Source organism: Gobio gobio, assembly GCF_949357685.1.
Source record: "Gobio gobio genome assembly, chromosome: 17".
NCBI lineage: Eukaryota > Metazoa > Chordata > Actinopteri > Cypriniformes > Gobionidae > Gobio > Gobio gobio.
This window is the reverse complement of record NC_137110.1, coordinates 36,991,453-37,014,960: the sequence shown is the minus strand read 5'-3', so window position 1 is coordinate 37,014,960 and position 23,508 is coordinate 36,991,453. Positions and strand designations below refer to the sequence as shown.

At 36.2% G+C, this 23,508-nt stretch overlaps 2 protein-coding genes across 3 annotated transcripts in view; both read left to right on the top strand.

The window, feature by feature from the left end:
- Nucleotides 1-38: 38 nt before the first annotated feature.
- Nucleotides 39-15,744, top strand: dnpep (aspartyl aminopeptidase). Of its 2 annotated transcripts, none has more exons than XM_079841399.1 (15): nt 39-127; nt 462-552; nt 904-992; nt 1,284-1,397; nt 1,587-1,712; nt 2,340-2,464; nt 2,592-2,676; nt 5,651-5,758; nt 8,189-8,266; nt 8,382-8,462; nt 8,566-8,726; nt 10,178-10,217; nt 10,316-10,417; nt 12,049-12,216; nt 14,861-15,744. In XM_079841399.1, the coding sequence occupies exons 1-15, from the start codon at nt 122-124 to the stop codon at nt 14,909-14,911; spliced, it is 1,425 nt and encodes a 474-aa protein (XP_079697525.1). In that variant the 5' UTR covers nt 39-121; the 3' UTR covers nt 14,912-15,744. The 2 variants fall into 2 exon arrangements, with proteins under 2 accessions (XP_079697525.1, XP_079697526.1); XM_079841400.1 differs by having other exon boundaries at nt 108-237.
- Nucleotides 15,534-23,508, top strand: part of ptprnb (protein tyrosine phosphatase receptor type Nb) — a gene marked incomplete at both ends in the record, with an annotated part of 23,647 nt that continues 15,672 nt past the window's right edge. Inside the window, 8 exons of the mRNA XM_079841398.1 lie at nt 15,534-15,609; nt 17,721-17,771; nt 18,470-18,580; nt 20,736-20,841; nt 20,931-21,057; nt 21,182-21,521; nt 21,608-21,745; nt 21,872-21,906. Coding sequence (XP_079697524.1) covers nt 15,534-15,609; nt 17,721-17,771; nt 18,470-18,580; nt 20,736-20,841; nt 20,931-21,057; nt 21,182-21,521; nt 21,608-21,745; nt 21,872-21,906 — 984 coding nt within the window. The remainder of the gene's footprint in view (nt 15,610-17,720; nt 17,772-18,469; nt 18,581-20,735; nt 20,842-20,930; nt 21,058-21,181; nt 21,522-21,607; nt 21,746-21,871; nt 21,907-23,508) is intronic.

The window sequence follows — 23,508 nt, the reverse complement described above, 5'->3', positions numbered from 1 at the left end:
CCTCCAATCACTAGAGGGCGCAAACCATCTTCTGTTCTGCTCCCAGACTACAGCAAATCCCCTCCCCATAGCTTCCTGCGTTCATGCCCTGAACTGAATGTGAAAGTCCACTTTATAATTTATGCAGGTAAGAAAGTTAACGGTTGACGAGTAACTTTAAAAGTGCTAGATTTGTATAGTGTAAAGTGTTCCTTGTGTCGGATTTCCGGTATTCTGCAAGGGTTGTTGTTTGGTTATGTAGGTATCGACTGTGTGATTGGTGTTTTTTGCATTTGTATATTTATTTTTGTCGTTTCTAAGGTATTCATGTGCATTAGCTTACTAAAGCATGCTATGGAAAATCTCCAAAACAAGAATATAGTTGGTTTCATGCTTACATTAATGGAGTAGCTGATATTTCTGCATATGACTGAATGCTTTCTCTGCATGTAGCCTACTTACATTTCTATTTCTATTTCCAGTCTCTCATCATGAAAAGCTCCAAAGAAGCTGTGCAGGCCGCTGCCAAAGAGTTTCTTACTTTTGCCAATAAAGGAGTTTCACCATACCATGGTAAGAAGAATGGCATAGGACTGAATTACTGTAGCTTCGAGCCATGACAATGTAAATGTAGAGAAGCTCCATTTTGTCTGTAATATGATTAGCCAAATTTACTGTCTGACTAGATATGGGCCTTGAACATTGTTCCCTACTGGCTGATAGGGCTCCAGATATGATTAATAGATCTTGATCTATTCTCGACTTTGAAAGAATGCACCTTCACTTTTTACCTAGATCACAGGATTCGTAATGTCACTGCTGTGAGCATTTGTCAATTCAGGTGTACTAAATGTGCAAGAATTCAACTGTATGTAAGTTTACAATCTGTATATCTCACTTTTCAATTTCTTCTCTGTCTTGCAGTGGTGGATGAATGTAAATCCCGCCTGCTGAAGGCTGGTTTTACTGAGCTCAAGGAGGCTGAACATTGGGACATTAAACCTGCCAGTAAGGTGTGTGTGCACGCTGTAATAAGCCCTTATAGATGCTGGAAGGGACTTTCAAATTATAATAATATCATAATATAGTAATATTTTCATGCATATTACATAATATATTACAAAAACACTCTTCAAACTCCTGAAAGGTAGCAGGCAGATGTGTAGAAAATTCTATAAAAGGTCCTGCTCATCTTACAAAATGTCTTCAGCCATATGTATCTTATTCTATTATTTTCGCACAGATTGAGAAACATGCTGCTCATCCTTATGTTTTCACTGTATTGACTGTAATTCACTTTCCAGTACTTCGTGACCAGAAATTACTCGTCCATCATTGCCTTTGCTGTCGGTGGTCTCTACAAGCCTGGAAATGGTTTTTCCATGATCGGGGCTCATACGGACAGTCCATGTCTGAGGGTGAGAAGGACAAACACTTGATGCCCTGTGAAAGGGTTTTGATGTAGATGAAATATCAGTTCTCTGAGTGTTCTGTAGCTTTGTTTTGTAATTACATTATAGCAGTCAGATAATGTATTGCTTATTAATGCGAATAGAGGATGTATATGGGTGTCATTCTGAATTTCCTGTGTGTGTTTGTGTGCTTAGGTGAAGCCACGCTCTAAGAAGACAAAGTTGGGCTTCTTGCAGATAGGAGTGGAGTGTTATGGAGGGGGGATCTGGAACACTTGGTTTGATCGTGACCTGACCATTGCTGGACGTGTCATGGTTAAGGTAAACCTGCGTTTACACTTGCCATTAACATGCGGTCACCATGATCCGATCAAAAGCATTCTGCTCCGCCCTTGATTGTCTCGCAAAAAAAATCACAATGCATCCTCGACTATTTCTGTACGAGGACATACAGGTCAGATAACATTCCGATCGCAGAAATGTGTTTACACTTGTCTTTTCAATGTGTATGTGGACAACATCCGGATATAGTTTAAATGAGCCCTCTGATGTGTGTATTACAACTGTTCACACCAAGTGCGTTAACTATAATGATAACTATATTAGCATCCATACCAACGCACAATGTTTTATTAATTAATTATAAGCATGCCCTGTAGTTATGGCATCTGCCACTTTAAATGCTCACACTCTTTAAAGCAGGCTGGATTCTGATTGGCTGTCAGTGATTTTATTATTCATCGGCTGGGAAATAATATACTATATCATCTTTCTGTGCCATTAAAGCTACTTTATTTTACATTTAGAGCGAATTTTAACACTATATTGTTATAATAATAGTTATCATTCTTGAACTTACCCAAGTTCATTTGAATTATACATTTTTGATCTCTAGTTATATATGAATAACACTTGTTTTTACCGGTCTTTTTGTATGTCTTTGTACAGAGTGAAGGCAAGCTTGTGCAGCGTCTGGTTCACATTCCCCGTCCCATCCTCAGGATCCCCCACCTTGCCATTCACCTGCAGAGAGACATCAATGACTCCTTTGGACCTAACAAGGAAAACCACCTGTAAGCACTAATTTAGCCATAGAAAAAGACAGGGAGCATGACCGGTGGCGCTATGGGACAGATGTGGATAAGCATGCTGCTGATTTTCTTTTTCTTTAGGATGTATCTTTGTTTGTGTCCATTGTAGAGCACCTTTCCTGGCCACTGCCATACAGGAGGAGCTGGAAACAGGATCTGCCTCCAGTGGAGATGCCTCTAATGCAACATCCATAGTAAGATCATGCAAATTCATGCTTTAATTGTACAAAACTACACAAGCCTGATTAAAGTTGAAGTATGTGCTTTCCGTGCAACTAAATGAAGATTAATAGGGCTGTCAAGCACTTAAAAATGTAAATCTAGTTACATTATATGCCGATTAATGTAATTAATCACACATCCAAAAGATTATTGAAAGTAATTATTGTTAGATGAGAAAAGCATTGAATAGACATCACAAAAAGTAGCTTTAGAAATAAATATTTTAATTCACCACAGAATTTATTATATATTTGGGCCAATGACATGACATGTATTATTTGTGTCCGAATTCATAATTTTCCTAAAAAGAATTGTAATAAATACATGTCATATCAAATTGATCAGCAATATTTCCTTTATAAGAAACCCTTTTAATTTTTTGGAAATTCAATTGACTTGACTTGAGTTGTGGTGTTTGAATGACCAAAAATGTCAGGTGGTGCGACCGTCCGAACGTATAAGCAGAAAACAAAACTGCAATAAAAAGGTTCATTTACTCAGTAAAATTCTTAATCAAATAGTTTGGCATGATTTTACGTTATTTTCCTTATAAATTAGGGAAAATAGTGTATCAAAACTATTCTATTGCTTTAAAAAACTTTTGTCCGAACAATTTACTTCTCCAAATGTCAGGGAGGGCGACAGACATAAAAATGCCATTTTATGCAATGTTACTTTAAGAAAACCATGTGACAGCATATGACATCACACAGAAGACCCCAGAGGACCCCTTTTATGCAGTAACAATGTTAGTCACCCTCCCATAAATATTAGATAATTTGACATTTTTGAGATGATTATGAGGTTGATTCAACTTATCATGTCAGGTGGTATGAAATGTGTTGTTATTATAAAAATGTGTATTTGATTTAGAAAATGTATGTATAAACTTGAGCATATGGTCAAACATTTGTATTGGTGTCCCAAGTTAATGCCTGTTAGATTTGAATTGAGTTGTCAGGTGGTGCGACCAGCAAATCTACATTTAAAAGTATCAATTCCCACTGCAAATGCAAAATGAAGTAAGAAATATTACGGTTAACTGTTATATAATGTATACAAATAATTTTTACAGTTAAAAACAAAACATAAAACTCCTTGGAAAATTAGGTGTTTGAACACATAGAAAAAGTGTCAGTTTATATGAATTGGACTAAAAGGGCAATACATAAAGAAATGGAAAGGGAATTGACCATGTGATATGCATTTTAGACACTACAATGACTCATATCTACACGTTTTCAGTAGTGCTAAGTACATTAAATGTATATTATTTTAAATTAATATTTAGATGAATCATCACCATACATTTTTGGGACATAAAAATGCATTTTAAAACTGTTTTGCTTAAAATTATTATTATTTTTTTTTATCTTAACCTTATTTGTCATTGATATATATACTATGACCATAACATTTTTTCAGACTGTTTAATGCAGCTCAGATGTGGCATGAATATGAAGGAAAAATTAAATGATATTTTATATAAATCTAAAACTGGCAGTAGGTGGCGGCAAATCACATGTCTTAATGAGTCAGTTATTCATTCAACCGATTCATTCAAAAGGCAGATTCATTCAGACTCTAAGCAAGTGACCATCTTTATGATTGTGTCACTGAATCAATGGGTCACTCAATTTGTTAAAAATCATGGATTCATTCAGTAATGAGACACCGCTATGTGTTGCTAGGAGACGAACAACAGTTCTGCTGTGGCATTATTTGGAACTATTTTCGTTTGTGAAATTGAGAAATATTGACAATTTTGTGTCTAAAATGTAACAGTATTAACTGTTTATTGAAGTGTTGTATAAAATCACACTTGTAATCGTGCAGATATTCGGGAAAACTGCACTCTTGCTCGTGTGATATTCGTAAACTATGTCATATGATATATGCAATTTGATTGCACCATATCAACACGTTAAATCTACAGTCCTATTAATTAATAAATAGTGCATTGATCAGGACATTTTAGGCAAAATTGTAATGCATGGAGATGCACCAATAATAATAAGATAATTTACCCCAAAAATAAAATTGTTATCATTTACTCACTCTCATGTAATTTCAAACCCATAAGAGTTTCATTCATCTTTGAAACATAAATGAAGATTTTTTTTGTCATGAAACCTGAGATTTACGTCCCTCCATTGAAAGTCCATTCCATCAAATTTTAAAAAGTTAATAAAGAAATTGTAAAAGTAATCCATATGAATCAAGTCGTTTAACCCATGTCTTTTAAAGAGATATGATCGCTTTGTATGACCAATTTTATAATTTTAGGCATTTATTCATATATAAACATTGATAAACACGCATACATAGAGCACATCAAATATGGCCAATGGCAGTTCATCCTCATGCTAGAACAAACCTCATTGGTTCTTGAAGAAGCTCAACCATGTCTGCATGACATGTGAGAGCAGACCTTATTGGTTGTCATGTGTCAAGCAAACACCTTTGAACTTCCATATTAATGGAACGACATGAGAGTGAGTGATGACAGAATTTAATTTTTTGAGCAAATAATCATATTCTTGTTATGACCAATATTCAAATTCTATACTTTAGGCCTATTAAGTAAATTTAAAATAGAAAAAGTTCTATTTTAAAATAGAATAGTTGTTGTAGACTGCTACAAGTGAATTTAGACACCATAACATAACAATGTGCAGTTTGAAAAAGTTATATTTTTTAGATTTCTGATGTTTTTAGAAATTTTAGATTTAGGAGTGTTCTCTAAATGTTAATAATTTTAAAGATTAATTTTGTGAAATATTAGGTAGTGGCAAAAGTATTTTAAATGTAAAAATAGGGGAAATGAGCATGCGCAATAAAATACAGATTGTTTTCAGTTCTAAGACAAATATCGACTAATAACAATAGGTGACCAGTCCTTGTGTGAGCACTAGTCTCAGTGTTTTTGCTTCAATGTGTGTTCAGGCAGAGAAGCATCAGCCTGCACTGATCCAGATGCTGTGTGGACAGCTCGGGGTCGAGCCAAACGCATTACTGGACTTTGAGCTCTGTCTGGCAGACACACAGCCTGGCGTAAGTCTCTTTGTCTTCAAAAGTCCTCAGATTTGCTTTTTATCCTAGTGAAAAATAAAGATATCAAAATGTATTTGAAAAACATTTATTTTATGCTAAGTGTTCTACAAATACATTTACATTTTTATGAACTTAATATAAATACCCTGCAATTTTACATTTGGGTATACTAAATCGATATACTTAAAATCTGTTAAATTAATTTTGTACTTAATGCACTTAAGTTATCCAGACGTAGTGCTGATGTCCAACTAAATGTATACTTAAGTATATAGTGTATACACATTTTAGCACAATGTTCCAAATTATTATGCAAGTGACATATCAGTAGGATTTCAGTACAATAAACATTCAGATTTTAGTTTTTCAAAGAAAGTGTTTTTTTTGTTTTATTTCTCCATATATTTTTAAGTAACTGGTATCAATCTCAGACAGGTTTGTTAAAATAGTTTGCCAGGTCTGCTTGGGTTAATTGAAACCCTACTTAAAGAGGTTGTTCCACATTATTAAGCAAGTCACAGTTCTCATGCAATATGGGTAGGAAGAAAGATCTTTCTGAAGATGTTAAACATGAAATGGTGCAATGTTATGCAAAAGGCATGAAAACAATTAATATTGTGTGAAAACTGAATGGAACTACCATAAGATGTGTGAGTAATTTACAACACGAGAGAACTCGGTCAGATAAAGGCTTATTAAGGAAAGTTTCTGTCAAAAAAGTAATTGTATTAAAAAGACAGCTATAAAAAAAAAACCCTGTTGAGCGGCAAACAGGTATTTGAAGCTGCTGGTGTCTCTGGAGTCTCAAGAACCTCTCCATGCAGGTTGGCAGTTGTGTGTAAAGTTGCATTTCAGTGGTTTATAATACATGAAGATTAATTTTTAAATGTATTCACTGATGGTCTAAATGGATGGATTTCTGGATGGTTGGTGAGTGGCCATCACGTTCCAACAAGACTGCAGCGTCAGCAAGGAGTTGGCGGGTGATGATTTGGGCTGGAATATTGGGAAGTGAGACGAAAGGTCCCTTTAGTTTAGGGTCTCTGAGGGTGTCAAAATGACTTCTGCAAGATATGTGGAGTTTATAACTGACCATTTTCTCCTAGGTTATAAAAAGAAGGATGGTGTCTTCTGAAATAATAGGATTTTCATTCAGGACAATGCCCTATCCCATGCGGCAAAAACCACCACAGCAATAAATCTCTTTGAAAATGTATTTCTACTGTGAGCTTTGGTTAGAGGTGGCTGAAATGCAACTTTACACACAACTGCCAACCTGCATGGAGAGGTTTTTGTCCTCCAGTGACACCAGCAGCTTCAAATACCTGTTTGCTGCTCAACAGTGGCTTTTTTCTAGTTGTCTAGCTGTCTGAGATTGATAGCAGTTATCTAAAAAGATATGGACAAATAAAACAAATACACTCTTTCTTTGAAAAACTAAAATCTGAATGTTTAATGTACTGAAATCCTACTGATATGTCACCTTGCAAAATAATTTTGAATACAGTGTACTTTAGGAACACACTTTAAATATCTTACATTTAAAGTCTGATGTTATACAGTGATATTACACATTTTAGGCTTAATAATATTAAGAAATGTGCATTGTGCAATAAAGAAGTACTCCAAATAAAGTTGAATTCTTAAAATAGTGAAGTGACGTGTGGCCAGGTATGGTGACCCATACTTGGAATTTGTGCTCTGCATTTAACCCATCCAAATGCACACACACAGTAGTGAACACACACCCGGAGCAGTGGGCAGCCATATTGCTGCGGCGCCCGGAGAGCAGTTGGGGGTTCGGTGCCTTGCTCCAGTCTCATCTCAGTTGTGGTATTGAGGGTGGAGGAGAGCGCTGGTATTCACTCCCCCCACCGACAATTCCTGCCGGACCTGAGACTCGAACCCGCAACCTTCCGATTACAAGTCCCACTATATAACCATTAGGCCACGACTGCCCCAATTCTTGTATTTATATCAGTAAATCTCAAGTGATATGTCAGTAAATATGTTGATGGATTTGTACTATACTTAGTATGAAATAAACGTATTTTAAATGCATTTTGGATCAGGTTTTTTTCTTCAAGTAGGTAGTCTTTTTTTTTGTGCTTTTTTGTTGTTGTTGTTAGGTTTTGCACAAAATTGTGCTGACATAAAGAGGATTAGTATGCAGGGTACATTTGTGCTCAGCAAAGAGGATTGCTGTTATTTTTACCCGACTGAAGAGAAGCCTTTAAATGTGAGAGCGGGCCTCAGCAGAATGAAACATTACCTTAGAGAATCTGGAAGAAACAAGACGAAGAGCTCTAATGGCTCTCATTTCCATATGATTTACACATAAACTAACTGTCAGAACTACGGCGATGTGTTCTTACCAGGGCTATTTTTAACTGATTATCATGAGTTTTGACATGTTTTTGTCTTCTGCAGGCACTAGGAGGTGTCTATGAGGAATTCATTTTCTCTCCTCGTCTGGACAACCTGCACAGTTGTTTCTGTGCCCTGACGGTATGTCTGAACACCGAGAACAACATCTTATTAAATATTCAGTCATTCACCCACTCAGAAATGATCTGAGGAGTGATGATAAATAATTAATGCATAATTATGTCTTCTCATCCAGGCACTCGTGGACTCCAGCACACCTGATTCTCTAGCTAAAGATCCAAACATCCGCATGGTTACTCTATATGACAACGAAGAGGTGAGACAAAAAAAATAAAAACATTATGAGCAGATGCAGATTCTAAAGTCTAAGGTCACTAGTCTTCTAACCCAAATAATTTGGCTTCTTGGCTGATCTGTAGGTGGGATCTGAAAGCGCTCAGGGAGCTCACTCTAACCTGACTGAGTTGATTCTGCGACGCCTAGCTTCGACCCTTGACAATCTGACCGCCTTTCAGGAGGCAGTGCCACTGTCCTACATGATCAGTGCGGACATGGCACATGCTGCACACCCTAACTACCAGTCAGTCTCTCACTATGGCAACTTGTTTGTTTCTATGGTAACACGTACGCCTAAGTATCCCGGTACAATGCATCATCACTATTGTGACACTGGATGTGTCACATGATTCTTCAGAAATCATTCTAATATGCTGATTTGCAGCTCAAGAAACATTTATTAGGTAACACTTTATTTTACAGTGTCCTTGTTACATGTACTTAACATAGTAATAACAGTAAATTATGCATAATTACATGCAACTAACCCTCAACCAAACCCTAAATAAGTACATGTTGATAATCAATATTACTCCCTACTTTAATATATATAATTACACTGTAACAATGACACCTTAAAATAAAGTGTAACCATTTATTATAATTATTTTTAGTATTGTTGATGTTGTCAATGTTGAAAACAGTTTTTGCTTCTTAACATTTTTGTGGAAACAATGATGCCATTCAAACATTTAAAAAAAAAAAGAGAAATGAATACTTTTATTCAGCAAGGATGCATTAAATTGATCAAATGTGACAGTGAAGACATTTATAATGTTACAAAAGATTTCTATTTAATAAACGCTTTAATACATTTAATAAATATACTTAATAAATGCAAATAAATTATGTCCATTGAATTTTCTATTCATCAAAGAATACAGAGAAAAATATCACCATTTCCACAAAAATGTTAAGCATGTTAAACTGTTTCCAACATTGATAATAATAATTATCAGGTATAATAATAATAAGAATTTTTTTTTTGAGCAGCATATTTAAAATATTTCTGAAGCATCATGTGACACTATGCTGAACATTCAGCTTTGTCATCACAGGAATAAATTACTTGTACATTTTATTTAAAAAGAAAACATTTCACAATATTACTGTTTTTACTGTATTTTTGATTAAATAAATGGAGCCTTGGTGAACATAAGGGACTTAATATAAAAATAATGTTAATGTATAATGTTTCCAAACTTTTGACAGGTACTGTATAATGCACTACCTTCTAAAGTCTGGGGTCAGTAAAAAAGAAATGCATTGATGCATTAAATTGATTAAAAGTGACAGTACAAATTTTACATTGTTACAAAAAATATTTCAAATAATTTGTTTTTAAATATTCATCAAAGAATTTTGAAATGTATCACAACTTCCACAAAAATAATATTAAGCAGCACCACTGTTTTCAAAATTGATAATACATTTTTTCTTTGCCATAACAGGAATAAATTACATTAAAAAATATATTAAAATAGAAAACAGTTATTTGAAATTGTAATAATATTTCACAATATTTCTGTTTGCACTGTTTTTTTTGTTCCAGTAAATGCAGCTTGAGCATGAGATTTCTTTCAAAAACATAAAAAAATACTTACCAGACCCACATTTTTGAATAGTATGCGATAGATACAAGGTGCAATAGAAAACATGTTAAATTTATGTATAATATGATTATTCACCTTACAGGGAGAAACATGAGGAAAACCACAGGCCTGCTTTTCATAAGGTACACAAACATACTCACTAATGCCTCTTCAACATGTTCATGAAGACCTCGACAGAGCCCAATCAGCTAAATCTCTCACATTGTTTGTCCTGGATCAGGGTCCGGTCATAAAGTTTAACAGTAACCAGCGCTATGCCACCACTGCTGTAACTGCTGCCATTTTACGAGAGATTGCTGGAAAAGTGGGCGTACCTCTACAGGTGAGCAGAACATTCCCTTTTCCCTTCTACTTCATTATATCCTGCTTCACCATCTGTCAAGATTCTTCTGCCATATAAATCAGTTAAGTGCTCCTCCTCATTGAGCTAAAATTAGCATTACTGCTCTGAAGAAATGAAATGCAAGAGAAAGCAGTTGATTACTATTGTGTGGTTTGTTTTTGTTGGTAGGCATTAAGAATGTTTATTGATGTTTGTGTATATCAAGAGAATGTGATCTCTCTCTACTACATACCATTGCTCCTAGCAACAGGCTGCTCATAAGACCTTGTGGGATTTATTAACAAAAGGGTGCAGCAGAGGAAAAAGAATGATATAAAGAGGGTGAACGAAATTTTGCCTCGGTCACCAAGACACCCATAAACCCTGTTTGTATACAAAATGAACACTGATATAAATAAGTCTCTTCTCTCTGTTTGCTATGGGTGTTGATATTATGCTGCGTTCCAGGCAGGCTTTTGAGCCCGTAATTTACAACTTCAAACCCCGACTCACGACTTTGTATTGTTCCAGGCAACGTCACGCTGTTCAGACTGGTCTTTTTTTTGTTCTCGTTTTGTGAAGAGTGACATTACAAGGTTATAAAAAATAAATAAAAATTAAATTAATGCGTCTTGTGTGTGACCATGAAAACAGCAATAATTAGGCTGTGCCGAAATATTAAATCTGCTGGAGCAACAGACAAAGCCAGACGGCAACACAGTAGGCAGGAGGAGGTCTGAGGAGTATGGTTATCGGCCATCCAGTAGTGCTGCAGCGAGCAAGAGGGTTGCCTTGGAGGAAGAAAAACGAGCAAGGCTATACGTGCAGCAAAACAAAGGAAGCGGGCTCTTGAAATTCTGGTGGCTAAATGTCAGAAGAAATAGGGTTTAACTTACGAGGCGGTGTACAAAGTATCCCATATTGATGCATTTGTAACCAGTGGGATCTTCAGTTTTCTGTTTTGAGTGTTAATAAAGAAGCTAAGATTCCCAACATACATTTTTATCTGGTTGTTGTCTTCTTGTTTTTGGTTTGTTTATGTATTCAGCTCCCAAATCTATTGAATCCTGTTTTATAAAGGGTTGTTTTGCCCTGCATAAAACACTAAAACTTTTTACCTCTTACCTGTTTGAATTAGTTTTCAGGCAGATGCAAAGATACTTAATAGTGTCTAGAAATGAGCATGAAAAGTAAAAAAAAAAAAAATATTATATATATATATAATTTTTTAAAATTATTTTACTCCTAACATTTAAGGCTTTAAATGGTCTTGCCCTTCCCTATTTGTCTACTTCCCCCTTATCTTCCCACTTGGTCTCTTAGATTGTCTGTATTTTGGCCTTTTTTTTTTTCGTTCCTAGAGAGATCATTTCATGTTACTGCTCCTCTTGGAAGTCACTACCCCTTATTGATCTTATAACCTTTAATAGCCTGTATTATCTCTTCTCTATCTGCATTCAAAGTCTAGTTACATATCTGTTAGAAATGTACTTTCAATAATATGTGATTGGTATTTTTTTAATTATTGATTCTTTGTTTTCCCTTAAATTTACTTGTACTTTTTTTGTTAAGTGACTTTGTGCTTGTGAAAGACACTATATAAATTATTGTTTCTACTTCTTGTTCCCTAGGATGTGATGGTTAGGAATGACAGCCCATGTGGAACAACGATTGGGCCGATTTTAGCTGCTCGTTTAGGAATGGCAGTCCTGGATCTCGGGGCTCCTCAACTTGCCATGCACTCCATTCGTGAGATGTGCTGCACATCTGGAGTCCTTCAGACTACCACCCTCTTTAAGGTAAACATCGGCTTAACCTCAGCCTGGCAGCTTGGCAGTCTGATAAGTCTTGGTCATTCAGTATTAGAGGGGCAAATATAATTCAAAAACACTCCAAATTAGTTTAAGTTTTGGATTTGTATGAAAATTGTAATATTAAATGGGCCATGGAAATGAAGTGACTAAATGACAAATTGAGCATATACATGCTGATAAGCTTAAAGTAGTGGTTCACACAAAATTCAATTTGTAATTTACTCTTCATGTTGTTTCAAACCTGTATGACTTGCTTTCTTCCATGAACACGGTAGACATTTTGAAGGATTGCATTGGTCGCTCCTTTACGACTATGAAGAATGGAGGTTAAGTTTCCAAAAAAGCACCATGATTGCATTATAAAATGTTGCTATATTGGTGAATAAATTATTCTGAGAGGTTTTGTGAATGGGGTCAACCAAAACCATGTTTTCACAACAGGTGAACTTTTCCCAGGAACAAGGGACTTTGTGGTGGTACTAGGTGTGTTTCGACCGCAGGGACCAGGGTCTAAATGAAGTTCCGGGTAAAAATGTCTCCCTCAGAAAGTCCCTGCTCGCGAGGTAGTACTTTTTCAAAGTTCAGGAACCTTTGGGGGTGGGACTTAGGTGCTGAACATGCTGACTGTTTGAGTTCTGGTTGAGTTGACATTTTATTTCAACCACCATTTTTAAAAGTCTGTTGCAGTGTGTGCAGTATGAGTTGTTTGCTATTCGAATCAACAATGGGGTGGGAACTGGAAAGTCACGCGCAGTCCTAGGTCACCAGGCTAATTTGCCTTACCTTCACGGTACTTTAGACCAGGGTTTTTCAATTTGGGGTCCAGGGACCCCCAGGGGACCGCAAGAGAGAGACAGGGGGTCCATGGAAAAGTCTAGAAAAGCAGTAAAAAAAATAATAATAATAATAATTTGATTCATATAAAATAGTAAAGAAATAAAATGGATCTAAAAAATGTGATTAAATAAAAATATTAGTTACTTAATAATCTGTTAAATAAATAAAATTAGATTAAAATAAAAAATATAAATAAATAAAAATTTGAGTAGAACTAAATAAATAAATAATACATACACTCTAAAAAATGCTGGGTTAAAAATAATCCAAGTTGGGTTGAAAATGGACAATACCAGCCATTGGGTTAAATTTGCCCAACATACTGGGCAGTTTTATTTAACTATTGTTACAACTATTGTTTAAAAATTACCTTATGGCTGGCTTAAAATGAACCCAAAATTGGAAATTAAAAATCAGAAAGGTAATTACTAGAGGCAACAATAATCAAAAGATGAACATTTATTAATAAACCATTTAATAAATGTTTATTGTTTAAATATTATTCATTAAACTTATTACTTCATTTATTAAACGTTATAAATGTTAATTTCCAACAAACTTTGGGTTCATTTTAAGCAAGCAATACAGTAATTTTTAAACAATAGTTGAGTTAAATAAAACTATCCAGCAGGCTGGGCAAACATTTAACCCAACCACTGGGTTAAAACAACCCAATCGCTGCGCTTGTCCATTTTCAACCCAACTTGGTTTGTTTTTAACATCAAGTTCAAGGCGCTAACGCTCGCTTACAGATCCACCACGAGCTCAGCTCCTGCGTATTTTGACTCGCCCCTACAAGTCTACACCCCCACTCGGCTATGGAGCAATGGCTTGTGGTACCACCACGGAAAGGCAGAAAATCCCTCTCCAGAACATTTACATTAACCGTTCCCTGCTGGTGGAACGATCTTCCCACCTCCATCCGAATTCCAGAATCACTGACAACATTCAAAAGACAGCTGAAAACTCACCTCTTCCGTGAGCACTTATCCACATCTTAAAAAAAATAAGACTCTGCTTCCCCTACTCCTTCCCTGCCCTGGCGTATGATGCTCTGTGTAATGTCCAAAACGTAGTACTTCAGGCACTTTTTGTGTTTCGCTGCCTTTTCATGACAGATCGCTTCTTGTACTCCTTAGTTGTAAATCACTTTGGTTAAAAGCGTCTGCTAAATCCATAAATGTAAATGTTAATGTAAACCCAGCATTTTTTAGAGTTTATAACAATACATTACTACACTGAGGAGAACAAAACGTATAATAATGTAACAAACTAATTTTAGATTTATAATATTATTATTTTGTGTATATGTTTTAGGATGGGGGTCCCTCACACAGGGATGATCATATTTGGGGGTGCATGGCATCTTAAAGATTAAAAAACCTTGCTTTAGGCTGCGATGGAAACAGACTGGGGGGAAGTGTTCCTGGGAAAAAAAGTTCCTGGGACAAATTGTTCCAGGTAATTTTGGTGGAACGTGTCTCAATATATTAAAAATATCCAACACATAAGAATTTGTGCTTCACATGTCTTGAGCACTTTTTGAAGCCCCATGCTCCATTCATTGTAAGTGTGTGAAAAGGAGTGACAAATACAATTTATGGTTCATCTTTTTTGTATCATTGAAGAATGCAAGCCAAATGGTTTTGGAACAACATACGGGTGAGTTTTCAGTTTTGAGTGAACTGTTCCTTAAATGTTTATTTAAGGATTAAGGAAGGATTGTCTAATGAATGTTTTTTTTTTTTTTTAAGTCTGTTTTGGGTTGTAATAACTGTGTTGTAATATGCAGGGCTTCTTTGAACACTTCCCCATTGTACGAAGCACAGTATCTGTGGACTAGACTGTGAGAGGAACTCATCAGAACCATGCAGATGGGATTAATGGATGTCATTAATAGTGAAATCAATATCACTTTTCCCACTCCCATTCATTTTCTCGTTATATCAATCACTACCATCTGTTCATTTGTCTTCACATGTCCATTTGTTTACCACTGCTTGGTGAAAAATGGAGAGTTTAAACACTCGTATACTGTGGCACTTCAACAGCATTTCAATGCAGTCAACTTTGTGAACTTGCTAATAAAACCAATGAACCTATGATGCCTTGTCTTCATGTCTTCCATTAATGTTATTTGAATGTCACGTGCCTTACATTTGTAAGCATGAAGTCCAAACCTCAGACCAGCAATGACCATTATGATGTAATTTGTGTATTACTCAAAATAACTGCATTACTGTACCGATTGTCGTGCCCACTTTCCGGGTTTTCAGTCTGTCCGGTCCTCTCACCCCCTCCCTTCAGGAGCGCACTGCTTCTTCTCGCAAACACTCATCTTTATCGCACTCTTGCCCACGTCTCGTGTTTCTGGAGTTTGGCACACGCGCAACATCATATTGATCGCTGTGTCATCTAAATATGTCGGTGTAAGCGGAGACCGAGGAGAGAGAAGCCGAGGGAAGATGAAATCGGCGCGTCTTTGGATGCTTGTCTGTTTGGCGACAGCGTGTTGTCAGCTTGGCACCGGTGATAGATACGGTACGTCAAGAGCACGAGCCACAGGTTAACTTCTGCTGACTGAATGATGCGGAAAATTAACTATTGAATATAAGATTTTAATATTGATGTATATGCCCCCCCACCTTGATTAAATGCATGTGCACTCGCCTTCAGAATTATTTGTATTATTATTTTTGTACTTAAATGTCACATGCGTTTATAATCTAAAGCTGCATTTGGAATGAATAAAAACTGGTTTAGTTATGCACAAGAACATGCTTGCTAAATGCTATTTGTAAATTTGTTACATGCATTTGGTATCATTTTGACAAAGAAAATCGTGTGTGCTTGCGTAAATGTTGACGTCGAAGAGATAACGCTTGTCTCGGGTGGGATGAATGCCAGCGATTGAAAATATATTTAATTTGGGGAAAAGTACTTTCATGTTTTTACCTTCATTATCTTTACAGCTGTATTAATTTAATATAATTTGGCTACATTTAATTTTATATATAAATATATGTATATATTTGTATATGTATACTTAATATAAACGCACTAATAACGAAACAAACTTTGTTGTGTGTGTTAAGTGAAATCAGTGTGTTCATTGAGAGTATTGACTAAAATAAGAATAAAATAAAAAATGAATTAAAAGCTTTTAAGATTAAGTATGTGTAAATTGTACAAAATATTTATTTATACACCCTATTTTGCATTCATTTGTATTATTATTTTCTTATTTATTGTGTTATATAATATTCTTATTCTCTAACAACATTAAATAAATAAATGGCAGCGTTTGGCGATCTGGCAACATCAGATAACGCATGATTCATAGACCCCGCAACGCAGCTTACCCTGCTAGTGTACAAGCGATTATAACTCCACCGACGCGTGCAGCTATATTTGTGTTGGGAAGAGTTAACACTATTTTTATTCTGGTACTATATGATTATTTCGTGGCATTAATTACTTGCAGCGATAATTTTAACAGTTGAGCAATCCTCTACCTTCATAGGCATTTGACGACTTTCATACACGGCCATAGTCCATTGCTAAGTGGTCGTTCTGTTTGTTGTGGTGTAAAAACTCAGCACCATGGACAGCGGAAGTAGTCCATTTCTAATTGCGCACAATGGGGGCGATTTGGGAACAATTGCCTCAAATTGATTTGAAGTTGTTGGGGCGTATGTGTGCGAGGGCTGGGGGGTCGGAGTGGTTGTCTCGTACAGTTTATGTTCGGTTGTGCATGTGTACTGCATCTGTATTAGCTCCTCTTCTGCAGGCTGACTCACCACTGACGATCCATCTCACGTCATTCTTATAAGGGCATACGTCACTCAGAAGCATTCAAAACTATGAGAATGTGTCATTTATCTATGAGAGAGCTGTAGTGAAGGAACTTGATTTCCATGTGACAGAGGTGGCAAAATAGATAGAATCTCTTCTCTTCACTTGTCACACTTTTACTTCATGCTGCCTCAGGAAGACTTTACATTTATTTTGATAGGCGTACGGCAGACTGGAGCAGGAAATCCCTCTCATGTAACCAACTTTCATACCATTATTCAATTATATAGGCCTATGACGAATGTGTCTGCCCAAGTGTGTGTGTGTACGTTTGAGAGAGCGCAAGGGGACTGGAGGAAACGGAAGGTTGAAACAGTGCACAATATTCTGGTTTAATCTCTTGTCCTATAGAGCTTGATATAGCATGTTTTCCCCCAGTTATTTGTAAATCCTCTTAAGGAACATTTGTACTGAGATGCAGATGGCAGCTGGAGCTACTCTTGCTTGTTTTGTCACAGCTTTCTGGCAATTTTTACTAATGCCCATTATGGTGGCTGGTCATTATGCCAAACTAGTACCTGTTTGTTGCTGTGGTGTTAAATTGATTGACAGTGTCGGATAAGCAATTGCACATACTGACTTATGGTGCTAAAATTGTCAGAGGTGTGCTGTTTGATGGAAATGTAACTCGGATCTCTGGGATGTTTGTGCTGCTGTGCTGTGAGCTAGTACAAATCTTGAAACAACCTGCTCAAATATGAGAAGAGATGGTCTGTGCTGTGTCTATTTCGTAAAAACAATAACCTAAAAGTTCTTTACACTTCATGTTCTCTTTCTCCATTTTTTTTTCTGGTAAGGTTGTCTGTTTGATGAAGGCCTGTGCTCCAACAGTCAGGTTTGCTGGGATGGTGAGTGCTGCCATATTTTACAGTTTCCGTTTTTGACCCTTGCATAATGTTACTCATCACTGGAAAATAATGTATAATAATGATAAGACTTGCCTTATTACCTCAGAGTCCCTGGAACAGTTGTGTAATTATGACTACATTATAGCGCTAGTGCCATCCCTTCAGTCTTTTATGTTTTATTTGGCTTTCATGCATCAGTCTTGCCCTCATGTTTGTTTTATGTGTCTAAAATGGCCTTTGTCATGCTGACAAACATGACAAAAAATTACAAAAAATAAATACTATACAGATTCTTATATCATGTGTAGGTTTTATCTCTGTTGATGTAGAGTTGATTTGTGCATTTGAGTGTGTAAAACAAATCATTGACTACACAGTAAACACATTTTCATCATCACCTGGTCTTACCCAATCAGTGTTCTTCAACCATTTCCATGGCAACTGTGACATCACACAACTTCACCTTCTCCGTAGTCTCTGTTTATGTCTAATACAAGCAGAAAGGGCAGGGGTGAGAAAGTACAAAACAAAAAGGCAAAGAGATCCTCAGATAAAAACCTTTATAGCACAATGGTGTGTATATTTGGTCTGTAACAAATACATTAAATAGAAGTGAGCTATTTAATCTCGGCAGGCCATGACCACTGTCTATATTTCTTCAAGAGACATGATGTATGGTTTTTATACGTGTGTTCCAGATGAGCTGTTTGGTCAGTGTCTTACACAGAGACAGGAACGGTTTCGCTACAGGGTGACTGCCGTTCTACTGGACAGACTGCAGTCACTACTGCAAACGCTTATGAAGGAAGGTGAGTTTCACATGCAAATTTCAAATTCCTCCATTAGTTGAAATGGAATTTCTTTGCGCTTTTCCTGCTCACAAAAACGATGGTTGCCATAGAAACCGCACAATGCAAACAGGATGGGCAAAGTGATGATCCCTTCACCAGCATGACAGTAAATGGTCCAATTGTTACCACAGTAACCAAGGTCAAATAAATCAAAAGTAAATACATGTGTGCCTGTATCAATGATGCCTTATTTTTTTCTGGATCTATTGATTTAATAAAAAATAAAGTTAAATAAATAAAGGCATAAAGTTATAGATGTCAGGGTGCTACAGCTGATATAATAATAATAATAAAAAAGCCTCATTATTAAAAAAGAAAACCTTATGATGATACCATAAGGAGGACCTTTGCAGACAAGTGTGACACCTACCCAGGGGAACTCTAAAATTAAACATAAATATTTGTAATATATTAATTTATATATAATTTAGAAATATTTGTAAAAAACATAAAAATAAATAACAATAAAGATGTAAGGAAAAAATTAAAACCTTTTATTTGATGGTTAGTAAACAACATTTTGATTAAACTAAATTGAATATAAAGAACATGTTGTATTTTGTATCCCTTTTTTTATCATGTACATTCTTATTGTGTCATTTACCCACAAACACTACAAAACTTTTTGGTTGCTCTGAGCTAGAGGGTGGGCGACATACCGGTAGACACGATACACCGGGAGAGATTTTTGACTATCGTCTCTATCGCGTTTTACGCTTATATGACGTTGCTGTCCTGCGCAGTCACAAAAGCTTATCATTTGCTTGCATTTTTATAGCCTGGATGCCACCCGAACTTAGCCCTGCCCACAACATTTGAGGTTGGGAAGTTCGGTCTGGACTTGATCCGTTGTGGAGCAACTATGCTCGAACCAGAGCTGTTTTGACCAATCAAATTGTCAGGGCGGGCTTTATACGATGATGGACAGATGCTCAACAGTAACGTAATCATCCACGTCACCAAAGAGCGCTTGGGTTGAATTCGTTTACTAAACGGAGAACTTGTTCGTATATGCATTCACCTTTACTATATCTCTCAAAAATGATGATCGTGTTGGTAAATACTCTGTGTATCATTAAATTCTTTTTACAACACTGGCAAAGATTGTTTACACTCATCTTCTTTTACTTCTTCCAGTGTGCGTGCAGTTGAGTTCTGTTGACAACTATGCGTTTCTCAACATGCGTCACTTACTCCGTTGCTCTGATTGGTTGTAGGTCTATCCAATTGAGTGCAGAGGCATTTTCTTTCCTGGTTCTGTTGAAACACACCCCACAATGGAGCATCAGACTCATATTCTGACTAGAATCTGAGTATGACGACGTCAGGCTAATGTTTTTAAGCACTGTGGTTTAAAAACAGTGCAATTAGCAGTGAAAGACAGCTCATTTCACTATATGCGCATGCTATCTGAGAGACACGCGACATGAAGCCGTGCGAGAACTTAACGGAGTGCTTTTTGCCGCCTAATTGGGCTTAAACGGTTAAATACACATACCTACGTATGTGTCAAAGTGACATGTATTTGCAAGTAAACAGAGTCATTTATGTCTTAAGTGAATGTTAACAGTTCAGAAAGAACTGAGAAAACAATGCACGAGTATAATGGATCCGTGCAGTCGGTCTTAAAGTGACAGCATTCAAATGTACCTGCTGTCATTATTAATTCTAATCAAACAACAAAAAAGAGAGAAAATCTCCCACTGCTCTTGACTGAATCCCTTTTGTAACTTTAATAAGAATAAATTTATATTTAATTTACACAGCAAAGACTAAGCATTGCTTTTTATGCATTTGATTACTTTATTCATTTTATGTAGCCTAGTATTTCTAGTGCTGGAAGTTTTTCAGTCTATTTCATTTGTCATTGTAGTTTTCTTTGCTCTTTCTTTATTAATGTTTATTTGTCTTCAGTAAGCTTGAGAGTTGTTTAGGCTAGTGGTTTTTTAAAATTATATTTAAATTTCAGTGGTATCAAATTTTGATATCATAAAAACCTTATTTAAAGCAAAAATAACAGTGATAAATATCGTTATCGTGAAATAAAATGACTCGTGTCGTGATATAAGATTTTGGTTTTCGCTGAATACGTTTTTCACGAATTATTTTGCAGGATTAACTTGGCGGGAGGATGTCACCCAGTCAGTGATTAAGAAAGAACTAAGCAAAGTTCCGAAGATCCCACTGTCTTCTGGAATAAAGAATGTCCCATCCACAGAGTATAACATTTTGTCACATATTCAGTTTCTCTTACTTTCCTTTTTCTTGTACTGCATTTATTTCGCTCTTAATCTCTCTATTATAAAAGGTCTCAGAGTGGCCCTACAAACCAGCTCAACTCCAAACCTGTGCAGCCTTATATGGACTACATGATTGTCGATCCACCTCAGTCATCTCTCCATATGCAGAGTTTGGATCCTTATAGTTACCAGCGAGTGAGAGAACCCACCAAACACTTAACACATACTGTAGCACTTTTGTTAAATTGCGCTCACTGTAGCTATGGACGGATATCTACAACTACTTCTCTTTATTTCTTTTTTTTTTTTTGTCTCATAGTATGGTTACCAAGATGAAGCAGAGCGCTCTTTGAACCTGGTGGAGGGGGGCAGGTACCCACCAGCCTCCTCTCGCATTAGGGGAAATTCGCCATTTCCTCCGTCTCTAGATAAAGATGATCAGCTTCTGCAGGATCTGATGACCCTCCTCCTTTCTTCTCCTGCTCAGCCGAGCTCACGCCATCGCGTGGCAGCACCTCACTCCGCCTCATCTTTTTTTCAGGAGATGGACTTCCCGCTCGACTATAACAAGGGTTTCTTTTCCCAAGATGAGAAGAGCAACAGCCAACAGGAGCAAAAGAAAGGTCCTCAGAAATATGGAGTGTTTTCTGGGCAGAGTGGTGAGATTGTTTGTTAATGTTATATATAAATATAACTTACATATACTTTTATACTTTGCCAATGACTTGTGAACTCTTGACTCCAGGACCCACTCAACAGAGCCTAAATGAGCTGCTCCTGCAACATGGATTTGATCTAAACCACCTGAACCCTGAGGAAATGGATCGTCTCTTCACTGTTCTTCAGCTCCTGCAAAGTGAACCGACAAACAATCAGAGAAAACGTGAGCACCCTGAGATTTCACTGGAACTTTTATAGAGTATCAGTATACAACTCCAAAATATACGCACCATATATGAGTTGGAGCTCCAAAAAAAGATGTCATAACTGCTTGTTTTCCTTTATTCAGCTGAAACAAAGGATTCTTCTGCACCTCCAAAAGTGGTGAGCATCAAAAATGTTTCTGCTGTAAAATGCTTTAGTATTGTTACAAGGTTGGGTTTATCTCAGTAGTAATGCTATATATTACCTACAGGGGGCAGCAAGTGTTAACTCATAATACTAAGAAAATAAAATTATAATATGAGGGAAACAAGAGCCATGATTAAGTGTGATTTGTTTTGTAAATCTTTTAGACTTCTTACTCATTAGTGTATCTCTGCACACAGTATTTTAGGTGATTTTATACTGCAGAAACAAGATATCCTTTCGTCCATGATCAACAATCATGGCTGATTAAAAAATAAATACTTCCCAAAAGCATTTTAAAAAGAGAATAAGCGAGTAAAGACTAGGAAGATAAACATTATACATTGTACGTTGAACAAATTATTATCTGTTGTTAGTTTTAAACTGGAATACACTACAAAACCTTTGCCCAGATTTTTGCTACGAATTACAGGCTATAGATGCCAAAAGTCAAAGCAAGTCTGCAGATTTCAGTTGACAGATTTCACAGAAAAACGTGTAGTGTTGTGATATGATTTTTTTAAGCTTCAGACTGAATCTATCCAGTTGGAGGATATCAAGCATCAACACATGTTGTGGTTGTGTTCAGAACAACTTTAATGTCTGGTAGTGTGTGACAGTATAACCCAGTCAGCAAGCAGGGCTCGACATTAAGCCTGTAGGTAAATCTGTCATTCACTTGTCCGAGTAAAAAAAATAGCTTGTTACATATTTTGTGTTGTGAATATTATTTATTCTGAATCAATATTCTCATCAGTGTTCAATCAGCTTTTACATATTTAGAACTGCATATTTGTGATATTTTTAAATAGGCTATACTTCAGCTTTCATTTTATATTGTTAAATTTGATATATATATTAAATTAGAATAAGACACTATAGGGCTGTTACCAATCAAATTAAATAATTTACACTGAAAAATGACAACTGTTTTAAATAGTGTTATGAAATTGTTTTAAATATTTTTGAATATACAAATAAGAAATGGAAACAATGTTTAAACATGAAACTAAACCACCAATATAGTGGCGGCAGGTGACCGTCTTAATGAGTGAGTCATTGAGTCGTTTATAAGGGCAGTCGTTTATGACCAGGTCATTGAATCTTTGATTCAAACGATTCATTCAAAACGCTGAATCATTCAGTAACACACTGTTGCTGTGAGATGCGTTACGGTTCTGCTGTTGTTCAACTGTCATATGAAATCAGTGTCATGTCGTGATGGTATTCAGGAAAACAACACTCTTGGTCGTGTGTTGTTGTTTAACTATAATATGATGTTATAAATATTAAAACTCCACAGTTTGTAATTTTAACCGTGTATGTTAACTGAGTTTCTTTGTGCTCATTTGATTTTTCCTCGAGAGGCAGTGTGAGCGTCAACAGCGCAACCTTGTTACTGTCAGTTCATTATACATTACATTATATATTATTATCCACTACCGATTGCCACTTACACTAAACGAATGCAGAATCATTCTTGCATTTTGGTGATTCCCTAGTTATTCTTTTTTTTTATTGACGTATTAATAAAGCTACTTGTCCGGTCGGTCAAGTAAAATTCACTTTCACTGACCC

Coding starts and splice junctions, on each gene's coding strand:
- dnpep (XM_079841399.1), top strand. Junction 2,465..2,591: donor CCTAACAAGGAAAACCACCT/GTAAGCACTAAT, acceptor TGTCCATTGTAG/AGCACCTTTCCTGGCCACTG. Junction 8,463..8,565: donor CTCTATATGACAACGAAGAG/GTGAGACAAAAA, acceptor GCTGATCTGTAG/GTGGGATCTGAAAGCGCTCA.